General features: G+C 36.7%; 1 protein-coding gene across 7 annotated transcripts in view; it reads left to right on the forward strand.

Moving 5' to 3' along the window:
- Positions 1 to 20,999, forward strand: part of LOC131689106 (tyrosine-protein kinase Src64B) — a 209,497-nt gene that overhangs the window by 178,438 nt on the left and 10,060 nt on the right. For all 7 annotated transcript variants that reach the window (XM_058973932.1, XM_058973938.1, XM_058973933.1 and 4 more), the window contains 4 exons: positions 10,034 to 10,233; positions 10,302 to 11,261; positions 20,444 to 20,657; positions 20,718 to 20,971. In XM_058973932.1, the coding sequence (XP_058829915.1) occupies positions 11,036 to 11,261; positions 20,444 to 20,657; positions 20,718 to 20,971 (694 nt within the window). In that variant the 5' untranslated portion in view covers positions 10,034 to 10,233; positions 10,302 to 11,035. The remainder of the gene's footprint in view (positions 1 to 10,033; positions 10,234 to 10,301; positions 11,262 to 20,443; positions 20,658 to 20,717; positions 20,972 to 20,999) is intronic.

Below are 20,999 nucleotides of genomic sequence, written 5' to 3' on the forward strand. Positions count from 1 at the left end.
CGGATTGGTTGGATAACATCATATGACATATCTTCAAGAAAGGCCACAGACACGAGTGTAATAACTATCGAGGCATAACGATCCTAAATACCGTCTACAAAGTACTCTCTTGTGTTTTCTTTAACAGACTTCCCCTGTTAGTTGAATCCTTCGTCAACAAATGCCAGAGCGGGTTTCGAGAAGGACGATCAACGACGCGCCAGATGTTTATCCTGCGACAAATTCCGGGAATACAACTTGCAGACTCACCATCTGTTTGTGAATTTCAAGGCAGCGTACGATTTAGTGAAACGAAACGAACTGTGGTAGATAATGCTTGAACATGGTATACCAACAAAACTGATTGAGCTGATTTGTATGACGCTGGATCGGTCAAAATCAATCGTCAAAAATTTGACTCATTTGTGACTATAGATTAATTGAAGCAGAACGAAATACTCTCTAATCTATTGATCAACATTGCGTTTGAAGGTGCGATACGAAGATATGATGTGCACAGGAACGGAACCATCATCACGAGTTTCTTGGCTCCGCTGTCAACATCGACATCATTGACGGCAACGATTAGGACTTTCTGAGGATTACCTAGTCAGCTAAATTCCCGTAGTCCACAGACACGCAAAAAACTTGCTCTATACAAATCGTTGGTACTCCCTATTGCTCTGTACATATATTAGGTATGGTGTTGAATGAAGCAGGCTATATCGAATGCTCGGTATGTTTAAATGAAGAATTTCTGCATTCGACGTTACAATAGAAAATAAAAAATGGCGCAAACGCACGAATTACAAGCTGTATCAAGTATACAAAGCTGACATTGAAAGGCTGATAAAATACGGCAGAGTACACTGGGCTGGACAGGTAGCGCGAATGCTGGAAGAGAGACAAGCTAAAGTTATGCTCTGTCTGAAAGAGGTCGTAGACTTTGGGAAGGCTTCCGCACTAACTGGCTGTTCGCAATCGGGGAAGATGTACGTGTGGCGAACGTTCAAGAAGACTGGAGACTTGCGGTCCAAGATCGGGATCCTGGAAAAATCTAAAATAGGTTCGGTGATTTAGCAATTTTTTATTTTATTGGGTTTTTCCAATGCGTTCATAACAGCAACGAAGACAACTAGTGTTACTTGAGTTTTGTTATCATTGTGTTGCATTTGTATTGACTTGTAATTTTGGCTGGCGAAGTTATTCTAAAAGTGTTTCAATTGAAAATAGCTCCGAAGTAGTATAACAAGCAACTAGTTTTAAGTTGAAAAGTATTGAAACATTTGATGTTTTCGATAAAGTTTATTGCAATAGTAGATTTTGGTGGCTCTTTTAGTGAGAGGCTCCGAATTGTTCAGTCCATAGAAGTGACCCGATTCGCCTGGACAACTCTTCTGATCTGATTTGAATTTGACAAGACATCAACATTTCCAAGTATACAAATAGCCACGGTTTTGAGTAAGTTTTACAATTCGTTTAGTATTTTTTTACGATTTTCACGAGTAAGTCAGTTTTATCGTATGTATTTCAATTTATTTTAGAGAATTCTGTAAAATAGATTGCATATTCGAAAAAAAATCGACTGGCTTAGTGTTAACATAATCTGTGTTAATAAAATTTGATGAACCTGTGCAATTTCAGGATAAATCTGTACTTTGGCTTCCCTATCAGCATCAATGTGCATCAACCATCGGTGACAGTAAATTTTATGGAAAAACCTGATTTTTTTCGCAGAATTTAATAAGCATAAGCATAAACATAAGCATAAGAGATGGCCCGTGGTTGCTACTCCGTTACTGACCAGAACCAATTGAGATTGCAAAATGTTCACTGGAACAATATGTTTGGGAATAACATGATGAGCCACATTGTGTAATCTATATTGATCCCTGAATGCTGATCAATACCGACACCGGCCACGTTCGAATGCAGATCTTCTGGGGAAGGAAGGAATGTTAGTCCGACACATGTCGCTGCTAGAGACCGAGGAATCCTCTGCATCTCCACATGTATCACGGGAAGATTTGTTAGTAACTGTGGTAATAGCGTAATCATGTAATAATTGCTCTGGGCAGCCGACTGCCGAGAATTTGGGAAAATTATCTTTTGTTGTATTAATCTGATTGGTCAAACATAAAACTTTATTTCCGGAAAACCAACTATGAGGAGCATTGTCAATATTTTAATAAATGGATATCGTTCAAGTTTCTATTATGCGTGGAAAGAGAATACCAGTGCTGCTACGAATCTGCGAGAACGGGTGAAAAAAATGCTAAATCCAATAGGAACTCTCGCCGTGACCTCGATGCGATCGCTAAGCATTAGTAGGAACACAATGAAACACGCAAATGTATGTGAGGCATAGATGCAATATCGGAAATATCCCACTGCATGCGATGGAACGGAATACCAGATACTTTTTTCAAATGTCTGAAATATCATTTTTAATTCTCTAATAATTACCAAAAATGCCAGGACAATTTGTTTTTGATCGAAAATGACATAATAACGATGTGCAATATTAGAAGAAAAGAGTGCTTTTATACTTTGAATTGCCTAGAATAAGTAGAGAGAAAGAGTTTTTGGCAAGAAAATCTAAAGTAGCTTGAGCTGTAATTTCTAAACCATCTAACCTCAAAAGTCTGTAAATATCTGCAACAAACATCTAAAATCTTCAAATATCTGTGTCATCAAATACATCCTAATTTAAAAGTCTGCAATTTTACAAACATGTCTGCAGATCTGGCATCTATACATCGCAACCTGAACGTAGCGAGCCAAAGCTCAGGCCGGAAACATACCAAACTTACACGTTTAAAGGTAGACTTGTCCCTCACTTAAGTTTTACTCATTGGTCTGTCAATTCCTGCACTTGTAATTGCCAGGGACGCTAGATGCTTTTACTGTATCTATAATATAAAAAATGTATCGGCATTTAATGTGTAATACAGTTTCGAAATGCAAGTGTATTTGCTGAACCGCAATGATGTTAAGAGCATGAATTTCCACACACATTATAAAAATTTTAACCAAATATGTTTACGAATATTGATTTTTTTCTGCGGATTTTAATATGGAGAAAGTCAAAACTCTTAAAAAAAAGTAAACTTCCTCATCAATATGGTTCTAGAGTGCCTCGGATTATACCTTTTTACCTTTGTTATGGTCAGGGCACTGAAAAAAGCGTACGAGGTGCATTTCTGTTTGTAACTGAGACAAAAGTTTTCAATTTCGATGAAAGATCCAATTTTTTGATAGTATTTGGCGCTGCAAAATTAAACTCGGATAGGCTTCGCGAAAATTTTATGTGCATCTTACGAGATGTAAATATTTGTAATTTGTGTAGGACACAGATCGTTCGTATTTCTTCCGATTTAAAAAATTACTATTTTGCATATTTTTTAAACAATTATTTATGAAAAATGAAATAAAAAGGTCTTCTGGATCTCTTCTTTAGTCGAAACAACCACATATATGTAGTACCAAACAAGTCGACGAGAAAAAATTCACTATGATATATTTCTTCTTAGTGGAAAACAATTTTGGTAAAAACTATTTTTCTCCATTATGGAGAAAATTGTTTAAAACCATCTTTGTGCGTGAAGAGCTCAAAACCTATAACGAAAATAGTTGTAATTTGCGTTTCAACCTCGTCTCATCAGAATGACTAGGGGTTTGTTCAGGAACACAAGATGTGTCTCCGTTTTTTTAAGCTAGCGTCAATCCGGCGCTAGCTTATTCCGCTAACTAAGTTAGTGTCGGATTCTGATGAGACGAAGTCGGTACCATTCGAGCTTCGTCATCGTCACCGGAAATTCCTAATCCTCCGTACTTCATGATGTGTTAAAGATTGGTTTAGCCAATGAAGCATTCATCTATTTATTCTTTCTCAAACATTTCAAGTGATACGATTTTCATCTGCATTCTTTCACTCTGGGGCTATTTTACGTCAGTAGATGTCAAACTTTGTTGTGAAATACGCGAAAATTGCTGTGTTTGCGTTTGTGTCAAGGACTCATTTGACTACATTATTTAACCATGTGTTAGAATAGGCCTGACATTACACGGTGACAATCTACGAAAAAACTTGTAAATATATGCCTTTTTAACGCTTCAAACAGAGTTGTTGTTGTTCAGTAGGTATTGTGCAACATTTTTTCACTTGTTTTTAAACTGCTGAACTCACAGCAGTATGCGGTTACATTGTTCGGTTAAGTATTGTTCTAAACTTTTGAATGTAAGCAGTACAGCGTCACAGGTGTGAAGAAACTCAACAGAGTCAACTTCCAACACCGAGAAAATCCACATTCTCTTTTTCAATAGATATTTCTTTTCGCTAACAAATGGATTCTGTGGCTCTTGAAACCAATAAATACTCTGTTAATCTCCTAGAGATTCTTCCATTCTAAATCCTGGTGTTCTTTGTAGCAGGAACATAAATAGCGGTTCTTTGTTATGTTGTTTCTTTTTGTATAAATTGTTGCTGAGGTATGTTCTTAGTTAAAGGTTTCGAGATACGTTTTGTGTACTCGTTTAATCTGATCAGGTAAGGGGAAAATTTGAAACTACATTTCAAAAATAATAACAGTAATAATTTTTTGACATTTTTACAAATCAAAATAAAAATATTTAATATCTTCTTGGTTAGGTGAAGTTTGTTTAAAATATGTTTCAATGCTAAACATTAAAATGCCTCGAATCTATAAATATAGGCGATATCAGCCATTTCAAAAGCAGTCATGTGTGATACACAGTATAGTCATGTGTAAGCTGACCAACTCTTGCGAAAAAATCCGTGCACCGTGCGAACTGTTTACCTGAGCGTGGTGAACGATTTCGCTTCGTTGCGGCATGGTGTACGGAATTTTTCGTCGTAAATTGGTTTTTGTATTTACCATACCTATACTCAATTATTATAATTAAATTATTTTGTTTCAACTGTAGAAGAATAATCTGCTTGTGTTTGGCATGTGTTAATTGAGCGATCGAAAATAAAAGTCACAAGGACAGATCATGCTTCGTAAAACCCGCTTCAAATATATAAACATATAAAACCGGATATAAATACCAAGCATAAAAATCGGACTGGTACTCTCCTTTGTAAGAGTCGGATAAAAAATCTACAGCATAAAAACCGGAAAAATATATCCGATTATTACAAAGTAGTGTTTTATCCGACTTTTAATCGTACTGAAGGTTTATCCTTGCCGAGTTTTACGGGTGAGAACCTTTTAAGCGATTCTTATGCTGAAAGATCTCTGTCCGATTTTAACGCTTGGAAGTTTCCTTCCAATTTTTAATTGTAATATATTTGAAACGGGTTTTACGAAGCATGTTCTGTCCTTGCGACTTTTATTTTCGTTCGCTCAATTGTTGATTCTACAGTTCTTCTACACATCATTGCCCAGGTAACTACAGAAGATTTTCACAATATTTTTAGCATTATTATTTTTATAATACCATGTTAAACAATTTTTTAGCAAAAATCCGACTTTTGGCTTTAAAGTGCTACAAAAATTCAAAACTCGAGTGCAAATAAAAGCTCCTGTAGTTACTTGGGCAATAAAATGAAGAAGGAATGTACAACTCTTCAAAACGATTGGTGCAGTAGCTTTAGAGTTATGATATACACCACCAAACAAGTTTTCCACGAGGTGCCTCCATCCATACATTTATACTCATACAATTCTCAGTATTTTGCAATGAAATTTTGTAAAAATATTGTTCAATTGTTGCATTATTATATGGAAATTAAATAAATATACTATCGCCATAGCATTTTTAACAAAAATGTTTTTTTTTACCGAGTTAACCTTATACACACCCCCCACCTCCCCCTTAAATAAAATCTTGCCAAGCGATGCGGAAAAAATTAAATTTCCCAAGCTATCTTGGGAAAAGCACCAATCAAAAAGCACAATCTAGCAAATTTTTAGTATGAGTCCGCTGAATATTTGCAGCAGAGGTGGGAAAATACCGGTTGAGTACCGGTACGGTAAACCAAATTTTCACAAGTGTTTATGTTTCCTTTACATTGTGTGCGGTCTCATCGCTGGTTGTGTTTATACGAGACACGAAAACCAAACCGAGTTTCGTTTACACAGCACCGCGGTTTGGTTTTGATTTTCGTTTACCGGTGCACGAGTATGGGAAGGAAACACGAGAATAACAAAACCAAACTTCGGTTGTGTTGCGGTTGTGTATTCGGGTTGATGTTTATCGGCTGTGCTAGTGCTGCTAGTATTTTTATTAAGAATTCTAAACAAATTTCTTTATAATATAAGGTATCTTTTCGGTAATTGAAAAAATGTCTTCAGACATATTTCTGTTCAAATAAATTATGTTCGTGGTCATGAATGGCGTTCCTTAACTCAATATTGAGACATTTTCATAATGATTTATCATCAGGAAGTTTTCAATATGGGTATGTTTGGTATGAGAAACTGCCCAAAAATCGAAAGTAAAAGGAAATTTAATAGCCTCCGCTATTTTTATACCTATGATAGCAGATCAAAATTTAAGATGACGGTATATTCAAGGTATTCTGAAGAGATCTGAAATGGCGAGCTATATTCAATACTACTGGTATTCAATAACGTTTTAATGGTAAAAAATATCATGAAACAAGGGTATTTTTGATATCGAAAAGTTGTGTAGAAATTAAAAATTGTTATTCGTCGTCATTTTGCATCCCAATATGGTGTTATTTTCACGAAAATTTAGCATTTAAAAGCATGCATATTTAAATAGGCATATATTTCCAAGGAAACGAAACTTGAATTGCGTCGTAAATTAGAAATTCAAAATAGCGGCCTATTCATGATGATTTAACAACTAGCATGGTTATATTGTGGACTAATATCCACATTAATGATTGAAGGTCGTTTTACATGTTTTGTTGTAATGAGACAGACAACTTCGGGATTGGACACAATGTGATCAATTTTTTTTATTCAAATTATTGCGCAACCTTTTTTAAAAATTTAATTGTTCTGCAGTAGATTTACATACACACATCGACTGGTATCGCCGGAAATATTTATTCCTTAAAGAAACTTAGTTTTTAATGGCGGTCTATAAAATGAAAGTGGTTTTGCTATTCGTTAGTTGGTTGCTGTTCTCAATGAATTAAGTTTTTTTGTAATTGAATAATTTAGTGGTAGTTTTCACTAAACTCGAATGTACGCGACCAAACCTTCTAGATGTTTCAAAACGATGTACAGTAACAGCAAAAATAACAGAAATTCGTATTACCAGCACTCAGTAAATAAGAACCTAATCCTGAGTTTCCCCCCACTTGCGTCTGAGTTGCTTACCATATGTAAATAACACACACATACACGCAATTGCCTCTGTGCAAGGATAGATGTATCAATACGATGCGCCGTAGCAGTAATAATAAGGATATATGTATCCAAAATGCGAGTGTGTGCTCGAAATTATTCGAGAATTGCTTAACCAGCGCAACCAGACGTGGATTAGATCTCATTGATACGATATAAATACAGGCCACTTTGAATGCATTGAGTGTTAATGTCATGTCATGTTTAATTGATTTAATTAATTTGATTGATTTCATTAATTTAATTGATTTTATTGTTTTTGTTATTTTATTGACATCGCTGATTTCATTGTTTTCTTTAATTTCAATTTAAACAATTGTTGAACTTTTAACAACTGCTCAGAACCAGCCATTTCTATATTACCCCATTGACTCTCAACAACTAATTGAACTCAATTCAGTTGTCTATTCGGCAGCACTGCAGACGAGTTTACTGCTTCTTCTTTCAACCGAAGCACTGTGTACAGAAAAAACCAGGCCCGGTTTTCTAAAGCCAAACCGAAACCGCTGCTGAGAATACATCAACACAAGTTGAAATTCGTACACACATGTAAACGGTGCTGAGTGGCTCGGTTTGGTTTTGTAAACTGAGAGTCGGTGGAGGTTTTTTTTCGTTTACCGTGTGAACGAAATCCAAACCGAATACGATGTGCATCACTCGTTTACACGTGTTGAGATTTTGAGAACAATACCAGTGTATGTACGTACCGGTTGGTTTTCTTACCCACCTCTGATTTGCAGGTATCAATGATCGTAGATTGCTATGTGAATTCGACGAAGCACTGATTCTGGATTGTACAGCTATGTCGGCCTATGTTTGGAAGACAATATTGGGAGGCTCTACCAAACTGGATTGCTTGGTATTATGGCGATCAATTTGTTCTTTTCCATCCCTATAGCAGACTTGTTTCTAGAGACAGAAATGTAAATTTTCTTCAGTTGCCGAATCAATTTCTCTTTTTTTCTGTCTTCAAATTGTTTTTTTTTCTAGATCAAGCACCCCAAAATCAGACAATATTCCCCATTACAAAATGTGTTTTCGTTATGAGGATTTTTTTACAAATAGTGGAAAACAATTTTCAAAAAAAATCTAAGCTCTTGTGCAACCAAAAGGCACCATGAAAAGTCCAGAGGTCTATTATTGTAACTTACCAAACGGTTGGATATTTTCATTTCAGCCAATAAATACTGGAACATATTCCCAAGAAATACCGAAGATTTAGAGCAGTTTGCGTCTAGTCAATAAAACTATTTTATCGCGAAAGCTGTATCTATATTCTATTCGTTGCTAACAAGGCGTCTGGAGTTTGATTTTCTTAGCACGCAACAAACAAATTTATCGCCATACCGTAATATACTCTAAACTGTTTTGGACCAGGATACCATAACACCATTCACAGCGCGATAGATCAGGGCAGGGCATGACAACATTTAGAGGTCAAGTCTGGCTGGGTTGTTCGATGTTACGGCGCGTTTAATTAATTTGTTCCGTTCCGTTCCGATTGTACCATAATAAATAGGGAGTCAAATATTTAGTGACGAAAAACCCTTTTCTATAGCTAGCAAATGAAAATCTAAAGAATATGCTTGAACATTTTTCACATTTTTCAAGCCGTTTATCGCTCATTTCTTCTTTAGTAGGCAGAGACCCAACTTTTCACTATAACAAAAATTGTGAAAAGTAGCTGACAATGCAATATGTAAGCACGTTTTATGGACCTCGTGGTCGTGATAAACTAAGTGTGGAAAAAACAATCAATGTGTTATAGCAAATATTTCTCTACATTCATGTAGCATTTTAATTCTACGAATTGATAACTATTCTTCTATGTGATTTTTTGTGGAACATTATTGTGCATTTTTATTTTAAGTATTAAAACATCATTTCATATTATACTGGGAATGATAAGGTAGGATGTTACGTTGTTGCGAGAAGTTGGGTAGCGTTATATCATATGTCTGCTTTCTGATCGAAGTTGGTGAAATATTGCTTAGTTCACTAATAGGAATATCTGGGAACGCACCTCTTTGTGGTTATCTTAAAATCGCCAGACTGATAGCTGGTGTGATTATATATCTATCATAAGTGCGGGGATCCCCAAAACCACGAGGCCCTTGTTGTGCTGATAGGTAATGAAGGCATTGTTAGAATGACAGGAACACGATAACATTACCAGTTTCCAAAGCAATAACCGAATTGTGAACAATAATTCTTAATTTCAATAACCGTTCAGGGTACGAAAAGTTTGAGAAAATTTAAGTTCCTTGCTAGGAATATGAACTCAGTTTTCACATCGTTATAGAGTATGCGTTGCGGGGAAAAAACTGAAAAGACTTACGAAATACGTTATTTTTGGTCACGATCCTGTTATAGCATAAATACTATTCCACAATTCAAACTACCTATTCACTAATTTGAAACACATGTTTTTGTACTATATTATGTATTTTTCTTTCATCAATCTGATACCAAGTTTGCACAAATTTATTATACTTATCGTAAACAGTTACTGCAAATTAACAAAGACTGCATTGGTAAAAGCAGCCATAGATTAGTATCCCACACTCAATTACTTACTAAGAATTGTATGGAAAATAGATGAAAAGTATTTGACCAAACATTATTTGTGTCGTTCTATGCTCATCGTGTGAAACTTTTGTCTCAACTTTGCTCTAACGATTTCTTTTCTGTTTTTTTCTCTTTCGCAGATCGACCATCGCCTGCCAAACAACCCGGATCCCAAAAATGGCAGTTGCAAGTAACCTGCTGAGAATAGATTTGCGTGTTAGCCGGCAGCCCCAACAAAAACTGCTCTGCCACTAGCGGTGCGGTGACAATAGCGATTTGTTTCCGCATTTCCGACCTTTTTTTATTCCCAACGGAAAAGAAACCAGGGAGACGGGCCAAGGTTTGAAACTGTGCAACCACTTCCATCGATTCAGAGCCCCTACCTATCTCCAGCATTTCATCTTTCAGGTCACTCCTGGACGACCCGGTGCACCTAATGAAAAAAGTTTCAATTCTCCGGTAGTGCGGTGCTTCAGTTTGAAAAATCATCATTTGGTAGAATGAAAATGCGCCAGAAAAACGAAAACCAAAGTTGAAGATGGAAAGTAATTAATCTTTGCTTGGTGTATGTCACTTTCTGCCACTAAAAAGGGTTTCCAATATCAGATGAATGTTTTATCACCGATCTCATCCGCATCATCGTATCCCTAGGAGAAATAATTTTTACCTTCATATCCTAGAACGCTAGCGAAATTTAGACGTCCGGAGACCCTCAGCTCATCTACAAGCACAACAGCATTTAACCCGTGCCAAGATAGTCTGGAAGCTTTTTCCAAGCAAAGTCGAACTCAAGATTAGACGAAGTAGGTCTAATCTCGGAACTAGATAGACAACGGTCAGTCAGTAGTAGGAGAGAAAAAAAAACTAGGAACGGAACGCACATATCCGATCCCCAACGAACAAATTATTACAAGGAAAAGTCCACTGGTGCCTGGTACATCAAGCCAACACTATCTTCGAAACCAATACCAAAAGTAACAGGCTCGAAACTAGCGTCAACAATTTAAAATTAGCGTGTATACACATCAGCATAACAAGACATCCTTTTTAACCACGCAAAGCAGGTCGTCGTTTTAGCATCGTCGTATAGCGAACTACACATCACTAGCGTTCGGTCGGCGTAGAACTACGAGTAGTTTAAAATGGGCAACAAATGCTGCAGCAAACGTCAGGATCAGGAACTGGCTCTAAGCTATCCGGGCGGTTACAAGAAGGGCGAAAATTCGTTCACTTCGAACCTATCCGGTCCGAAGCACAACAACGGCGGTGGCTCGCTCGATTCCCGCTACACGCCAGACCCAAACCGGGGACAGCTGATTAAACATCCAAAGGGCGGTGTGGACATAATCCGACCGAGGACGACACAACGTGAGTATTTCCGTGTAACTACAGCTCTCGATCCTCATTGAATATCAAACACTGTTTGGTTGGCTTTGTAGGGTCAGCTTATTTTTAACACTCCATTTAGACGCAGCTCACTGGCGATAACGAAGCTCGGTGTCGGGAATCAGGACAGTAACCTCTTTGACACCGAACATGCTGATATTGTGTTGTCGATGTCAATCACATCTCGCGTTATCGTGACAATGATGCGTACAGTTTACACTTTACTATTTCAGCGGAATAGGATGGCGTTTGCACAAATTGGCTTGCGAGCAGTCGGGTCGGGTTTTAAGGTGAATGATTTCAGTAGCCTTCAAACAAATGTAAATAATAGTAAATTGTTGATACATATTTGCAAAAAACGCTGATAATTGTTATATTTCCGCATTGTAAATGAAGATCAATAGGCTTTTAACTAGTTTTAGTTCCTTTACATTTTTTTACAATCCATACTGTCTTTATGTTAGGGTACTAGAGCTACTGGACTAAGAGAATGAGACTTTTGGTTAATTTACAATTTACTTTCTTTCAATCTCGCCGCCAAAATAATCGTATTGTCCAAAACTTTGTCGAGAACTACAAAGTCATTCGAGTTCGTTAAGAGAAGTTATTAATATTTTTACTAAGTGATATCCGATTTCAGCGTAATAGCTCATAGTTTTCGATTCCCACGGATTATTTAGGGTAATGAACCTGTTTTCGCCTTCTTTATATTATCAGCCTACCCGTTAATTAGAGCAGCACCTGCCGAATTGCCTTAAATAGTAGGGCGATAATTAGTGCACTCTAGTTTTCTTTGCATTCAAATGCGTTATAAACAAAGCAAAGATTTTGATGCCAATTTATGCGCATTACATCGATTGTATGCCGAATAATTAATGGAATAGTACGGAACCCTCCTTAGTAGATCCAATCTTTACCCTATATTGTGCAAAAGTGATTGGGTTTAGTTACATATGATTTTTCAGTATATAATATTCGCCATAATTTGGCAGAAATTTGTTAGTTTAGTTATTTTTCGATTTCCTACTTTTCCAGGATTTTATGAACCACACAATTCTTCGTCTCCACAAATAGTGTGAGACCGATTGTTCTGATCCAATGTAACTGATTATCATTCTTCTCATTGGAGAACGGGATAATTTTTAATTTTCGTGAAAATAAACAAAAGTGGTGAAATATCAACTCCATTAGCAAGAAAGCCGAAAACAACGTAGACTAGACCTATTTTTTCATATTGTTGATGAGCAACATAGCGTGGTCAAAAAGGCACCATGTTAAATTAATTAGCCTATTTGACTGGTGTAAATACTCATCCGGAGGACTTGTGTATTGCGAATAACTTTTCATGTGCAAGTGTGAGTTTTTATTGACACCTTCATTCATACGAGTGATAAATACCATACCTGCGGTAGATGTAAAATTACTAGGGCTATTTTCAAAGAAAATAACAATCGGGCTGAACAGTAAGTTAGACACCAAGTCCGAAAATGACTCACAACGTATGAGTGCGTTTACTAAATAATGGGATCAATTTAGATTTTGCATGATATTGAATGTATTTTCGAAGGCCAGTCACGAAGTGTACTAGAAGACCGTTGTAACCCATTAGGCATTAATACGTTAAGTATACGGACGTTTGGGATACATACGTTAGGCATAATGGACGTTAGTCATAAATTATCATTTTGCCGTATCACTTCAAGGAACTTATTTTTTGTGGTAATAGCTTCGGGTGATAAGAGCGTAAATTTTTGAACTTTTTACAACATCAAACAATGTTGTGCAAATACTCTGAAAGCTGATCAAACTCTATTAACATTTTATTCTGCTGTATATTTCAAGAAATCTTTGCTCAAATAAAATAAGTAGTTTGTGTTAATATCTCGATTTAAAACCGCTCAATTGCAAATGACTGAAATAGGCTTAAGGGGTTATATACAAAGTTATGGCGAAAAATAGAGATAAGTTCGACAAAAAAGCGTTTCTTCCCATTTTTTATTTTAGGATATCGCACAGATATTTTCCCAAGCATTTTAGAATATTTAATACAAAAAATTTAAATTTTTTGAGTCCAACTTTGTATATAACCCCTTAACATAATTGTTTAAAATCAATCTCATTTGTATTAAAGTATGAATAACGCACATTAACTTCGATTAGTTCTTACATACATGTCCCAATTGTCCCAGAAGCAAATATTTACCTTGAGGAACAGCTCATGAAAGAAAGAACGATGCAATTTGTTATTCATTAAACGAATATGCGAATATTTCTGCTTCTATATTGATTGTCTCCCATATTATTTAGTTCCATGCTTATATTCTTGAGGCCATCAAAGATAGCACTACGGAAACTGTCTGGAACGTGGGAGAAATTTTTCGTTCGGGAGGTTTGAACCAAAACTGTTCATTTCAAATGAAGAAAGCATCCAGCTTATCCACGGAAAATATAGAAAAAAAAACTACACTTGTAAGCAGTGCTGATCAGCTCGAGCTATATCACGGTACTGATGGCAGATCTAAGAGACATTTGAGAATGAAAAAGCTAACAGTCAGAACAGTGAGCGATGCTTACTGAGTTACGGTTCTCACTCCAATGAATTGATAACAGTATGGCGGTTCTCCTATGAATCTCTCACTCATTAGAATCATCATTTAGAGAAATTGGAAAGGACCATCATTTTCTTCTGTAAGTACGGTTATGACGGTCATCCTATTACAAATAACGAACTAGTATTAACAAACAGGCGGTTTCACACAAATAGTTTTGCCTAAAAGAAACAGAAAGGTGAGGAAAAATTCAACAAAGCACCGAATGCTACCTGAATACAAGACGCTAATAGTATTTACTGTATCGATTTTGTTGGCTATTTTCGGCAAATTTGAGACTAAGAGAAACGAAAGCAATGAAAGTGAAAGACGGATAGGTATTCTAGAGCGAATCAGTTATAAACTTAGAACGGAAAACTAGAACTAGGCAGGCTCATATGGGCATGATCGAAAGGAAATGTGAAGAATTCTTTGCCTTCTGCAGAGTAGGAGTTGGGCGTTGCACCCAAGTCTACCGCATGGTCTATGGTAGAACATAACTCATCATCATGTTTTACCGCCATGCAGTAGACTTGGGTGCAACGCCCAACTCCTACTCTGCAAAAGGCAAAGAATTTTTCACATTTCCTTTCGATCATGTCCATATGAGCCTGTCTAGTTCTAGTTTTCCGTTCTAAGTTTATAACTGATTCGCTCTAGAATACCTATCCGTCTTTCAATTTCATTGCTTTCGTTTCTCTTAGTCTCAAATTTGCCGAAAATAGCCAACAAAATCGATACAGTAGAACCTTGCGGCAATTAAAACATAGTAACACTAATAGTATTTTGTTTAATACACTGGAACACCCATTTACGAATCAAATCAGGAGTTTGGAAATTGTATTAATTCGTAAAAAAGTATTCGTTAATTGGTGGATCGAGAAATATTATAGTACTTCGATGTCTTCGGAAGGGTTTGTTTATTTTTGAGTACTTTGATCTAATGATGGGTTTAAGGGGGTATATACTGAGATAAAAAATAACTCTCATTTATAGTTTAAATGGTTAAGCGTCAATGAAAAGTTTGTAGAGGAACTTATTTTGAGAAACTTTGTCAAATATGGAAAATGTCTACCTCTTAAGAAAAAAAAAGTTAAAAAGTGAAACAGAAGCACATATCGAGATACCCCCTTAAAAGGAGGTTTTTGCTATATATATTTTATTTTATTTTTTATATTTGTAATGTTTTGAAAAGTTGTGGATGGTTCAAAAATCCATATTTTTGCGGAGCATTCCAATTCGCTATCCCTTCTCTTTAAGGATTTATGACTGTTTTTTATGGATTCTAATTCTATAAAACCTAAATCTGCAGGTATCTGCAGCTAATATTGACAAAGTTATTGATAAAAATACCTACCTGAAAATCAATCGGATTTAGTAAGACTTTTAACAGCCATTTTTCCATTAGCGTTTTTTTTTTTCTTTCGTTCAACTATTAACCATTAACAGTTTTTTGTGCATGTCACTTGGAAAAAAGCAGAACGATGCATTATTAAAGAGCATACCTTCAACGTGAGAGTCCATGTTTCTTAATTATCATATGCTAATTCATTGGCGAACACTGAAGTTTTGAAGAAAGATTTTTTTCTGGGACAAAATTGCATTGGATATGACGTTTCCGATAGTTACACTGTCGGTAATAATACAGCGGTTCACAGGGCCGTCTGTGTTGAACTGACATATGGTGCAATGGGGAAGGTAAATGATATCATAAAATTCGAAAGCTGTAAAGGAAGAATTTCATGGCGACATCCTGTTGAACAATATTCTCGATAAACCCAATATGGATATTTTTGGAACAGGCTCGACAGGTAGATGATGCAAATGGATATTTGGAACCTTTTTTTAAATTTAAGGTGGCTACTTCCGATTGAACAATATTCTCGATAACATCAATATGAAAATTTTTGGAACGGCCTTGAGAAGTTGGTGATGAAAATGGCTTGAGCAATACTATCGATAGCTCAAACAATAGGCGTTTTTGGAACGGGCTTGACGAGTAGATGATGGAAATGGTAGTTTGGTTCCATTAATGCGTATTCTCACAGCCCATCGTGAGATTGCACAGCAATGCTTTTAAGGTGTGAATTTTTCGCAGTTATACGATTGTATGGTATAGCTAAGCGTAGTTTTTTCAAACCCATGAAAAAGTCATAAAGTTGAAGTATCTATAATAAATAAACTCTTGCGATTATTTCTATATTTTTTGAATTATGTCCTTCACCCATTATGCTTAACGTATATTATGCCAATCGTCCATTATGTCTAACGTCCATTATGCCAAACGTCGTGCACCCCCAGAAGACGCAGCTCACGACGGGTTTGCATAAGTTGTAATTCGCCGTTGAGCATGCTACAGAGTGAATGAATATTTCCATTACTTCACTAAAAAGCGTAGCATACTCATATAATCAACATTGAATCCATCTAAAACATTTTCTATTTATTTTCACACATCCACCGACTTCTTTTTGCCTATCTCAAATAAAGAAAGGCTATGCAATCACTCTAAAAATCGAGTTTTCAACTGAGAACCGAACGGCCGAGATTCGTATACCATTGTACTCGGTTCGTCGAGATCTTAATATATCTGTGTGTATGTGTGTGTCATTTAAACTCACATAAGTTTGTCAGAGATGGCTGAACTGATTTACACAAACTTACATAAACTCAATTGAAATATATAACGCTCCCATAAGCTACTACATATTGAATTTGTAGCTGGTCCGACTCCAGTTGAAGGGTCACACAACAAATTCATAGCAAAATGGGTGCAACATTACTTGGATTTGCGGGTCTAGATCACTAATGATCAATCAATGTAACTTTGACCACATTTGCCACCTATGACGACTCCTTATGACCCCAGGGAACTCACCATATTCCTAAGACTAAATCACACCTGTTTCCAAGCGAATTTTTAACCGATTTTTACAAACTTGATTTCAAACGAAAAAAACGGTAATTCCATTGACTGATATTGAATTTCATTCGGTTCCTTTTGGTTCCGGAGTTACAGGTTGGTAGTAAGGTCACCTTGGAATTTCCCCACATTATATTCGGTTCTGACTTTTGGTTCCGGAGTTACAGGTTTGTTAGTATTAAGTCACGAGTGGAAGGTATAATATACAGTTGGATGTTGAAGCGCTCCCCCCTTACCCTTACACATTTAGCTTTCATCACCCTCCTCCCCCTTGAACCACCTTCAAACTCGCATTCCCTTCATCCACCACGCATACCGAAATAAATTAAGGATTTCTGACTGAAACTGAACATAATAAAAGGAAGAAGGTTAAATTCATGGTACTCTAAAACCTTATGAATAAGTAAGTTTGCTTTTTATGTGCTCTGACTTATTCTATATTAAAATCCACAAAAAGTTTTTGTTCCGCCAATGATGTCAATGTCGTCCGCGGAACCAAGAAACTCGTGGTGATGGTTCCGTTCTTTTACACATCAAATTAGAGAGTACATTGCCCTGTCAATCGAGTCTTTCAAATTAGCTCAGTCAGTTTTGTTGGTAAATCATGTTCCAGCATTATCTGATAGTCATATGAGGCTATTGAACCAATCCGAAGCCATGTATACATAACATTTAGCCATGTATTTTAAAATTTAGACATGCTAAAATAGTTTTAAGTTGAGAATAATAGCACGATGCTACAGTGATTTTGTACTTTCCAAGTGACCTAGTATAGGTTGTAGATCTCATCGAATGCAACAAAAAATAATGTATGAAAAATGTTGTATATCCTCAAAATCTTGAATATCGTTTGAAATACCAAATGATATGTATTTTAATGGATTTCCATGTGGAATTCAAAGAAAAATCATTGATTTTACTTTGTAGCATGAAAACGAACATGAAAGTGATATTTAATTTCATATGACATTATCATGAGGGTTATTTTCAGTGTGAGCGTGATCACTGAAAGGGCTGCCCCTCGCTTGAAACGGCGAGCAACAAAATGCTTCCATCAGAGCCTAAAATTCTCATACCTATTCAATGAACGACGAAATTCAGAGAATTCATCTTCGTCCTTTCCTTGCTTCGTTCGTCGCTAAATGCATGAAAAAATAAAACAATAAAGGCGATGTCCCCTCCTCTCTCGATTCTACGAAAACGAGTAGCAGCAGCAGCGACTTTCGTTTTCCTATGACAATCTGAATTTCAATTTCGTTTTGATGCAATAATTTGCGATTCTCATTCATTGAATGAAATTAATGCAATGTGCATCTAATAATTCGACTAGAACATAGTTAAAATGAGAAATATGCACACCGATCAGGCGTCCGTCTTACAATACCATCATTAGCTCGCAAATCTATTTTCGTTTCCCCAGCAGTAAGGTCAATATCGAAGTTACCAATGTCATTCTGAATCTCAAAGCGAAAACGAGCGTGCGGAGAGAATAATGAAAACACTCTGCTACATGCTTGCTTTGTCTTAGTCCGTTGTCTCATTTTCGATTTCGCGAAGTGCTAGTGGTATGGAAAGAAGCTTCGCTCTTTCGTCAGTTTCGCCTGATTTTGGCAAATGAAAAAAAAACATTTTCCGACTCTGGCTTCCATAGACATAGATAAACGCTCCTCTTCCGTTGCTCATGTCAAAATATGAGAGATGTAACAGCTATCCTGTCAGCAGCAACAGTAACGATAATCTTACTCGTTCTGCCAATAGAGTAGGCATGGCTATGAAGAAATTCGGTCAGAAACATTCATTTTATATCAAGCGATAAAATGTGTAGCGCGCTTATTAGTGTCGAGATGAGATCTCTATTAGGGAAAGTCTTGCGCAAATTTATAAAAGTTGTATATGTTTTTCCTATTTTTGCAGATTTACGGATTTTTGAATAGTGCACCAATAAAATACACAAAAAATTTTAATAACAATTTTTACTGATAATTGTCTGAATCGATTGGTGTTCAAATCATGAAAATACATCAAAAAGTATCAAAACGCAATCAAAAACTTTGTTTTCTAGCTTTTTCACAATGTTTTACAATAATACGGATTTTCAATAGTGTACAGTTGAACTACCAAATTAAATTCTCGACAAACATATGATTACGGCTTAAAAGCCAACTGTCGAAATTCTCTTTGAAAGGAAATTCCGGACAAACCGTTACTGGCTAAACACAGTTCATAGCAGTTAATGAAAGAAAAAACTTTTGTTTACCACCAACATCTGTGATTGGCGAGTAACGGTTTGTCCGGAATTTCCTTTCAAAGAGAATTTTGACAGTTGGCTTTTAAGCCGTAATCATATGTTTGTCGAGAATTCATCAACAATTAACAGCGCTACAGTCGTTTAAAATATGCCACATTTTCGCGACGCGGATCGAATTTCAAATTCAAGTTTTACACCTAGCCCCGGTCCTATATAGTCGAGTAAAGCATTTTAAATGCTAAAAATTTCAGCGACAAACGCTTCGCTAACAATCAGATTGGCTGAATATGGAGTGAGGAGAATCCTCAGAAGATTTTACAGAAGCCACTGCAACAGGAAGGTTTTGTTTGCATGGAGCATAGGCGGTATTATTGGACCATATTTCTTCCAGAATGAGGATGGACGATTTATGGCTGTCACTGGCGAACGTTGCCGGAACATGTTAACCAACTTTTCCTTTTCAAACATCCGTAGTAGACGACTGTTGGTTTGAACAGGAATCGCAACTATCGATTTACTGTAATAGCAATTTTGTGAACAGGAAATACTTTTTTCAATCGTTCTAGTATTGTCTTTGGTAAGGTGTCAAAACGTTCTTCAAATGCACTATGGCCTATGCTATATTTCTACCTAAGGCGAAAAATGCAAAATTAGAAATGACAAATTCTTTTTCTCCACTAAGGAGAAAATTTGAGAAATCACACTTGCCCGTGAAGGGCCCAACTACTAAATTAATGATGGAATTTGCTTTTCGACTTCGTTTCATCAGAATCCGACCTTAACTTAGTGACAACAACCACCCTATTGGGCGCCAGGTCTCTAGGTAACCATTTGTGCATAAGAACACAAAACCTATTTGGCTTTAACATTTTGCTTTCCGCTCATCAGCATACAGCAGACCATACGGTGATGCTGATGAACTGAACGCGAAATGTAAACCCAATTGTGTAATATCAATTTTCTTCCTCTACCTCTTGTTCACCATGTTGATTGGACCACATTCAAATTGGAAAAAAAATTCTTACTGCACAAGCAGCAGCTAATTGCTTACTCATTTTCCAAACGAAAACTACGTTAATTTGAAATGACTTAGCCGGTAAGGCGATTTATTTCGAAAAAGTGTACGCTAAATTTTGGTATGTGTACTAAATGGGGTATCAACTTGTTTTTTTGGAGATATGATTTTTAAAGCCAAATTTACATGAATTCTAATCTCCATATCGCTCAATCAAGAGTATTTTATAAAGTTTACACATCCTACGCAAATTTGTGGAATTCTAACTCGCTCTCATTAAACAAAGCCACCAAACGAGATATCATATCAGTAAAATCAGTTTAACAAATTTGTATTGATTCTCATCCTCTTCCAATCTATTCCATGCTTGTGTGTTACACCCTACTGCAGTTCTCCCCGGCCACAGTACCCGGCGGATAGTGGTGGCCCTGTACAACTACAACGCTCGGGAGGAAACGGATGTCAGCTTTGTCAAGGGCGACCGGATGGAGGTGATGGACGATACCGAATCGGACTGGTGGCGAGTGGTGCACCTCAAAACACGCCAGGAAGGTCTCATCCCGTGGAACTTTGTTGCCGAGGATCGAAGCGTCAATAGTGAAGAGTATGTATCGATTGCGTTGGGCAATTAATTTATTTCTAACAACTGTTCCTCTATTTGCAGCTGGTTTTTCGAGAATGTATCTCGGAAGGAAGCGGATAAACTGCTTCTAGCTGCGGAAAATCCTCGCGGCACCTTCCTGGTGCGACCGTCCGAGCATAATCCCAACGGTTTCTCCTTATCGGTTAAGGACTGGGAGGAATCCAGAAGCTACCACGTAAAACACTACAAAATTAAACCACTGGATAACGGAGGCTACTACATCGCAACGAATCAGACCTTCCCCTCGCTACCTGCCCTCGTTATGGCGTATTCCAGTGAGTTGTGACACTTTTGCTGCTTTGT

This window comes from Topomyia yanbarensis, chromosome 3 (genome assembly GCF_030247195.1).
Source record: "Topomyia yanbarensis strain Yona2022 chromosome 3, ASM3024719v1, whole genome shotgun sequence".
In the NCBI taxonomy this organism is placed as follows: domain Eukaryota; kingdom Metazoa; phylum Arthropoda; class Insecta; order Diptera; family Culicidae; genus Topomyia; species Topomyia yanbarensis.